Here is an 8,916-nt window from a genome sequence, read left to right on the forward strand (position 1 = left end):
TCTCTAGGTATCCATCATACATCTTTACCGCGCAAACATCGCGTCCTTAAGTCCTTTAGAAATTTCATGACTCATCATTATATCGCATTGATTTAAAAGATGGGCCACCATGCTATCTCATCCAAATCTTTAAATACTCTCTAATTTAATAAATATTTAATAAATGTGATTGCTAATCAAAAATTTTATTAAATGTATTTTGCGTTATTTTCATTACAATGATGTTTATATCTTATCATTTCCCATAAATCATTAACAAAAATTTTTAATTTTAAGATCCTAATATTCGAATTATAAAATATTATAATCCACATGAATTTTCTTAAAAATAATCATATTAATTTTCTTTGTATAATTACATTTATTTATTAATCAAGATAGAAAAATAAAAAATACATATGTTGTTAATTTCTTTTATACTTTTATAATATTCTTTTACATCTTATTTTTTCTGAAAATTCTATTGATTAAGATTAGAATTTAAAAAACTTTTTATGTCAAATGTAATAATAATAAATAATATCTTTATCTGTTTAATTATTTTGTACATGAGAATTTAACCAACTTTCTAATTTCCCACTATTCTTAGCTAACCATTTTATATTATTCAATACTGTTTCTAATGCTTTAGCACGATTCATAGCTCCAGCACCAGCATCGGGATACTTAGTAAAAAAGTTTTCCATTTCATTTAATTTTATTTCCGTAGCAAAAGTCTTTGTAATAGATGGAATAAGTGAACCAAGATAACGATCATTTAGAGTATATCTATTCACTAAGAATTCCCAATTGGAGCGTACCCAATCCCAAACTAATGGTGTTCCAATTGGATTATCTGAAATGGCTATTAAACAACTAAAGAAGTCTTGAGCACGGACATAATTTTCATCTGTAGCTGTTGTAATAAATCTGTAAAAAAAAGACAAAAATTAGTATAAATAATATAATATAATAAATTTTTATATATTTCTATAAATATTTGAAGTAATTTTAAAAATTTTAAAAAAGTAAATTTAAAAAGTACAGATTTTTTTCCTTTTTGTTAAAAATAATTTTTAATATTAATATAAAATATTAAAATATTACTTTGTATCAAAAATTGTTTAAGAATTCAGATAATATATGATATTATAAGAGAGATTATAAGAGATGATTAAATAAAATAAAATAAAAGAAAATAAAAGTTTTCATACTTTATGTAAAATTAAAATTTTTATGTTATCAAAATATTATGAAACTTTTTAAGTATAAACTTTTTAAATAAACAATTTTCTTAGCAAAATATCATTTTATGATTTCACTGCTTTTCTTAATATTTTAAATACATATAACTTTATAATAATGCAAATTTACAACAAAATTAATTATTAAATTATAAAATATTCATATATTTTAAGCTGTTTTTATCTGTTTTAAAAAATATCTTAGATAAAATTTATATTCAAAAAAATATTGAAACTTTGAAGGTTATTTTATTCCCTTAAATTCTAAAAAATATATTAAATTAATTCACATATAATTCATTGGAGTATACATATGAATTTTCATTTAAAATTTTGGCTTAACTAAATTTTCTTAATATAATGTACATCATTTTGTCTCTCATTATTTAGATATTTTTGAATAAATTTAGCAACTTACTTGTTCAAAATCCAACTAGATTGTATTCCAGCTAATCCACGCATTAAATTCAATTTCTCTGCTGAATCAGTTTCAGTTACAAATCTTTGGAACATAATATCCCATGTATCTCTATTACCATCATGTTGTATTCCTGAAATAATAATTATAAAATATATAATTCATTTTTTATTAATATAATATTTTTTTTTTATAAAATGCAAACATAGATATTAAAATTAAAAAAAAATTAGCATGACTATAAAAAAAGAAATTTACCATAATAATAGATAAGATCACGAATATCAGGATGTGGCCGAATGTCTTTGGAATCTGATATCCAGTTTTTAAATAATTTTCCCGCTTCTTTAATGCATTCGTTATGTTCCACAGAACAAGCCAATCGTAAAATTGTTGTTCGAAGTTTTCTATGTAAACCAGAATGAAATACAAATGAAAATAAATGATTAATATGAAAATATAAAAAGATATGAATTACTCATTTTGAAATAAAAAAATTATTACATACTGAAAAATACGACTATCAGCATTGCTTACAGTCCATCCTACTTCATGGTAAACTCTGTCTACTAAATCTCTTACATATTTCTAAAAAAAAAGAAAAAAATAGAAGAAATTTACTTAACATTCATTGTTCTCTTAAAAATCTCAAATAATATACAAATAAAATGTTATATTTATACCTTGAACTTTAATGAGGAATTAGTAGATGATAACAAGATATCGATAGCTCTTAATTTTGAAGAAACCACATTCCATGGAATAGCATGTTCTTCTCGAGGAAGATACTCAGTCATATTCATTGTCACTCCATAATCGAGTTCTCCAGCACTTGCTAGACTAAATGCATCTTCCAAAAGATGCACTCTATCCGATACTGATAATGTCTAACAATTCAATAAAAATTTTAATTAAAATATGAATATTTAATTAAAATTAACATTCTGAAATTAACATTTTAGAATCAAATGAAATATAAATAAATGAAGAAAAAAAAACATATCATGATAATATCCAATAGTATTTCGATAATTAAGTAAGTTTTTTTTATAAAAAATCGTAATAATTTTCTTGTAGTAACTAATAACACTATATAAAACGAAAATATGAAACTTCAATTAAAAATTTAAAAATTCTCTTTGATTTTTATTTTTATTATTTTTTTGTAAGTATTAAATGTACAAATTATTTTTAATGTATTTATATCATTAGGCTTACTTTTTACTTATTTCAAAAAATAAGAAATTAAATTAAAAATTAAATTATTTTTAGAATAATAGATATTTGAAAAATATATAGAAATATAATTTGAATTTGTATTCATTCTTTTTTTTCTTTTTTATTTTTTAAATTATTTTCTTCATTTTTATTGTTCCATAATCTTAAAATATCACTTATTTTACTTATCTTATCTTTATTATCACTTATTATTACTTATCCATTAATCATTTTTATAACATGATATATTATATTATTGTATATATATTAATGTTATATTATATAACATTTCAGTCATTTTTATTAAATTGTATATATTTTTATATTAAATAATAATTGCCTTTTCCAAAATAGTATTCATATCTTTCTTTATCATTAAATAATAAAAATCTTTCATATCAAATTTTGTATATATGTTTAAAAACATATTATTAGTAATATATTAAACGAAATAAATGAATTTATTAAAATAATATTTTTCTTCCAATAATACAATAAATTAAGTAATAAAAATATTATTTTAGTAAATTTATCTGCATCATTTAAGATATAATAGTATAATGTATTATTATATAATAACATTTTAATTATTTCTGAATAATAATTACATATTTGTAAAATATTTCATAAATATATATAATTAATAAATTGCATTTCTAAGATGATTTTTAAGATCTATTTTTAAAATCTTTTCAACAAAATTTTTTATTTTTATCAATCAATAAAATCATCAATTTATAATTATTAAATTTATTTACACAAGCAAACCAATGATTGCAATTATTTAATTATTTAATTATCTTCCCATTTAGATATTATAAAAACTTGTTACACACTAAAATTTTCTTTAAATAATGTTTTCCAATATATGTTTTCTAATAATAGTTTAGTCTCATTTATTTTACACATAATTTTTTTTAATGTAATAAATAAATTCTTGTTTAAATACATCAACAACAAATTTATTTGCTGAAAATTTTTCACTTAAAATATTAATTTCACAAATATCATAATATGATATAAATTTTTTGAACTGATTTTGAAATTTTACAATAATTCCAATTAAATTTTTAAATTTTATTTCAAATAATTGGTTCAGAAAATTCTTTTTCATTTAATTGCAAAGTTTTATTTCAAATTGATATAAAGCCTTTTTATTTTTTTGATGAAAATCACATAAGTATAATTATATTTAAATATTTATTAAATATTGCTTTTATTATTTTTTTACTTAATGAATTTTTAATTTTGTCTTTTAATTTTAGCCTTTAGTTTTTATCACAAACAAATTAATTTATAGATTTCATACTTATCAATTAATTTAATCACTATTTTCAATTATCACTATTTTTCAATTAATTTATTATTTTATATTTTGTTTATAATATTAATACAATATGTTTTCATTGATATTTTGATCCAAACAAAACCTCTTCATTTTTTTTTTAATAAAACTATATAAACATAACCATGTCTAAATATTTATTAAAGATGCTTTCATTATTTTATGTATTTTTTTATTTAACTTTTTTTATTTACTTTTTTTATCAAACTTCTAACTTTGTTTTTTAGTTTTAATCTTTATTTTTTATCAAACAAATTAATTTATAGATTCCATACTTATCGTCTAATGTAATTATATTATATCATTTAATTTATTTTTCAATTTATTTAAAAATAAAAATTTGCTTATATTTTATTTGCAATATATGTTTTCTGATATTTTGATATAAGCACTATATCTAATTTACAATTGCTAAATAATAATATAAATAATTTATCTAGAACTTTGTATATGACAGATAATAACAATTCATTATCATTATAAATATTTTAACAATATTATTATAAATATTTTTTTTGCTTATTTGCTTAATAATATTGTTCGAATAAATGAATCTATCATTAGTCAATATTCCGATAATTGAAATTTTGATACTCAAGATTTTCGACAAGAAAATCAACAATTGATTATTTTAATAATTCTGATAATTATAGTCGATTATTTTGATAATCAGTATTTTGATATTGTATTATAAATTCAAACTTACTTCATGTTGGCATCGAAGAAGATTGCTAAGGATATTCCACTCGTTTAATTCATAATTGACACGATAATATCCAACTTCGTTAACATTAAATTTAATCCAGTCAATTGGTTCTTTGAATTTTATCACCACTGTAAATTAATAATAATTATTTGATTTATTTAATGATAAAATTTAATGAAAAAAAATAAAATAATGATCATAATTATTTATTGTAAAACAAAAAATATTTAAAATCATGTTAAATATGAAAAAATATTTACAATCCTTGAAATCTTTATCAAACCAAATAAGAACAGGTTTAGATATTTTGTCTGTGATATACGTAATTGGAATAGTCCACTTATACCTTCAATAAAAATACAGAACAATTAAAATATATTTTAAATTAATTTTAATTAAACAGTATTAAATTTTTGTTTTAAATTTATTATATTACTCATATTCAGATTCTGAAGCATCAAACTTAGCATCAGGATCGGTCAAAAATCGCTTTTGAGTCAATACATATGTATTGTCAGACTTTTTTACATTTACTATTGGAAATCCTTTTTGTCTCGTCCATGTGTTCATTATAGCCGTTACATTCAAGTTATCCGGTGAAGATTCTTCCAAAATCTTAAAAAGATCTGCAGTTTCTGCGTTAGCATATATAAATTTATTTAAATAAGTAGAAATAGCACCATAAAAGACTTCTGGTTTTATGAAATTTTCCATCATTCGAATGATCGAAGATCCCTTAAAAATAAATTAAAATGTAAAATAAAATAATCTATTTATATTATTTTTCAAAGAATAAGATGAAAAATACTAAAATTACTTTTTTGTAAGATATTTCATCAAATATCGCAGTAATTTCATCAGGATTATTCACTGTTTGTACAATAGGATGAGAACTCAATTTTGCATCAGTTACGAAGACAGAATGCATTTGTTCGACTAGGAACAGATCCATCTGAAAGAAAAATTTTTCTTTAAATACATTAAATTAAATGATAGAATCATTTTAAATTTCGACAAAATATAATTAAATTTAAAAGAAATAATATAATTAAAGTTAAAAGAAATAATTAATTAACCATTCCCCAATCAGGAAAAATAGCATCCGCGCTCACATACGACATGAAAGAAGCAAAACCTTCATTTAGCCACAAATCATTCCACCAAGACATAGTAACTGAAAAAAAGAAAATAAAATAAGAAATGTTTAAAAGAAAAGAATAAGAATATGTTTTTAATTTTCATTTCACTACTGATGGAAAATAATTTTATTCACCTAAATTTCCAAACCACATATGTGCAAATTCATGACTGATTACATTGACAATATCGTAAGCTTTTAAAGTAGAATTTGTTTTGTTATCATATAATAATCTCGCTTCTCTATATGTAACTAATCCCCAATTCTCCATGGCACCAGATACAAAATCAGGAATAGCAGCCATATCTGAAAAATTAAATTTAAAAATCTCTACTTGCTATTCAAATTTCTATTCAAAACTGACTGAATTAAATTTAAAATAATAATAATAAATAAATAAAATTTGAATTTTATATCATTTTCAAATTTAATAGTAAAATACATTAGTTCATTAAAATTCATTTAAATTTAAAACTTTTTAAATATACTTATTTCGATGAATTATTGTTAATAACTTACCAAGTTTTGGCAAAGGATAATCAATTCTAAATAAATTAATATAATATTCGATAATTTTCACGCCTATATCGAGAGCAAACGCGCCTTTTTCTTCTTGGGCTTTTGTGGTATATACACTGACCGGAAATTGGCGACCATTTTGACCTTTCGCCATTTTGGTAAGAGCAACAAAATCACTGACTATGAAGCAAGATAAATATGTCGACATTGGTACGCTTTTTGCAAATGTTACCGTTGTCAATCCTGGCAATGGTTGATTTATTTGTGTACACTAAAAAATAATTAATATATAATTATATATTATTTTTATTTTCATAATATAAATATTTTAAATTTCTTTATACCTCAGCATTCATATTGGATAAGGCACTATAATAATCTCCAGAGGGATGAACCAATCTTACTGTAAATTCCGCTTTAAAAGCTGGCTCATCGAAACAAGGAAATGCTCTTCGCGCATACGTAGGTTCAAATTTCGATGTTGCAATATATCTGTAAATAAAATCCATAAAAGTTAAAAAACCATATAAATAGATTTAGAATAAATCATCATACAATAGTATTAATATATACAATATATAATATATATAATATTTCAAATTATACAATTATAGATAATTGTATAATTTGAAAAATGATTTTATTTTTATAATGATTCGGTATAAACAAATTAAATAATATTTAAATAAAATTTAAAAAAAAAATGTTTGTTCAAATTAAAATGTATTCACCTGATTTTGTTTTTCGTATCTTTATATTTACTGGAATAAAAACCAACAATCTTATCCGGTTGTAAGGCGCCATTGAATTCGAAGCTTAAATTGTACAGTCCTATATGAAGTTCATTCTTTGTTGATATTACAAACATTTCATGCTTTGGTATTTGTATAATATCCAACAATTCGAATTCAAAGTTTTCCTCGCGGTCATAAGTCTTGAGTATAGTCCTTGTAATGTTCAGATCCTTTTGATGAAGCGCTATATAACTTCTTCTATCGAACACATCGATCAGGATTATGACTTTACCTTGAAACGTTCCCTTATCGAAATCTGGATGTAAATACACATCATAATGGAGAGGTTTCACTTCCTTTGGTAACCGAAAGGATAAATCGGAAATCATCCCTGTATTCATCGCTGTAAGTGCTGAAAATAAATGATGATATTAATGTCGATTTTATCAATTTTGAAAAAAATATCTACATGACAATGGTAAAAAGCCAATACCAGTGGAATATCGTTGGAATATAATCTTCCGATAAAAATTAATCGGTAGAAATGTTTTATTGCGAAATATAAATAAGCACTTTAAGCCCAGCGCCATTTATATGTTTTATTGAGGCTATAATGTGATAAAATTATGTAATTTATTCGATGATTGATTTTAATGTTGATAGTTTGATATTTACAGATAATTTATTATATTCATTATTATGAATATATTAAATGATTTATTAATTTATTGGAAGTATTTATAATTACATAGCTAAGATATCTTACAGAAAAAAATATTATAATATTTAAATAATATTGTATTTATATCAATATAAATTTATAAAATTTAATTCATATAAATTTTTATTCTCACGATGAAAATATAATTATTTTGGAAGATCTAAAACACGATGGCAGTAATTAATATAATAAAATTGAAAATTGTAATAAAAATATAAATACATTATCAGTTAAAAAAAAAAATTAAAAATTAATTTGCTAAATTTCAAAGAAGATAGTGAATAATATGTACAATGTAATAATATGTATAATTAATAAATAAATTCTACAATTTATTCAATATTAATTTGTAATTTAATACTAAAAAAAATTTTGAATTTCCCGCCACCTGCTATCACGAGGATCACTATTATCAGTAAAAATTGACAGTATGTTAAAAAATAAACTTACAATATTGATAGCTGGCAGCTTCAACTTTTTGATCGAAAAGAACCAACAACGTGGTCAAGCATGTGCAGATTAAACTTAAAATAAAGCATAAACTGCAGGTAAAACAAAGAAGACCACTTCCACGTTGTAGCTGCGTTTTCGTTGAGGATGACGCTACACAATATCCAGCGCCCCCAGAAGTATGTTTTGATGCCTTTGCCGCCATTCAGAGCTCATGCGCTATCGATAATTCAATTAAAAGTTAAATTTGACCTAGAAATACATTTTTACTTCAATTATTTTACTTATTTTACTTACAATTATATAAATAGAAAAGATCATTGAAATTTTTCTTGATATTAAATAATAATAAAATGTATTTGAATAAAATAAATCTAAAAAAAAGAAACTCCAGCGGGAAATTTAAAATAAAATTCGAGATGAATAATACTAAAAAAAAAAAAA

The 8,916-nt window shown here is 21.6% G+C and overlaps 1 protein-coding gene across 4 annotated transcripts in view; it reads right to left on the reverse strand.

Moving 5' to 3' along the window:
- Positions 1-8,916, reverse strand: part of LOC102673309 (glutamyl aminopeptidase) — a 19,689-nt gene that overhangs the window by 10,101 nt on the left and 672 nt on the right. Inside the window, exons 1-16 of one of the 4 annotated variants that reach the window (XM_006607888.2) lie at positions 8,473-8,712; positions 7,795-7,909; positions 7,299-7,713; positions 6,912-7,059; positions 6,568-6,838; positions 6,184-6,354; positions 5,987-6,084; positions 5,728-5,862; positions 5,347-5,645; positions 5,171-5,256; positions 4,911-5,038; positions 2,325-2,528; positions 2,150-2,229; positions 1,900-2,048; positions 1,642-1,774; positions 518-909 (exon numbers count right to left, since the gene is read on the reverse strand). In XM_006607888.2, coding sequence (XP_006607951.1) covers positions 534-909; positions 1,642-1,774; positions 1,900-2,048; positions 2,150-2,229; positions 2,325-2,528; positions 4,911-5,038; positions 5,171-5,256; positions 5,347-5,645; positions 5,728-5,862; positions 5,987-6,084; positions 6,184-6,354; positions 6,568-6,838; positions 6,912-7,059; positions 7,299-7,713; positions 7,795-7,891 — 2,790 coding nt within the window. In that variant the 5' untranslated portion in view covers positions 7,892-7,909; positions 8,473-8,712 and the 3' untranslated portion in view covers positions 518-533. Of the gene's footprint in view, positions 1-517; positions 910-1,641; positions 1,775-1,899; positions 2,049-2,149; positions 2,230-2,324; positions 2,529-4,910; positions 5,039-5,170; positions 5,257-5,346; positions 5,646-5,727; positions 5,863-5,986; positions 6,085-6,183; positions 6,355-6,567; positions 6,839-6,911; positions 7,060-7,298; positions 7,714-7,794; positions 7,910-8,472; positions 8,726-8,916 lie in introns of those variants that run through there. The other 3 variants (XM_031510081.1, XM_031510077.1, XM_006607886.2) reach the window with 3 other exon arrangements.

This window comes from Apis dorsata, unplaced genomic scaffold (genome assembly GCF_000469605.1).
Source record: "Apis dorsata unplaced genomic scaffold, Apis dorsata 1.3 scaffold_20, whole genome shotgun sequence".
Taxonomy (NCBI): Eukaryota; Metazoa; Arthropoda; class Insecta; order Hymenoptera; family Apidae; genus Apis; species Apis dorsata.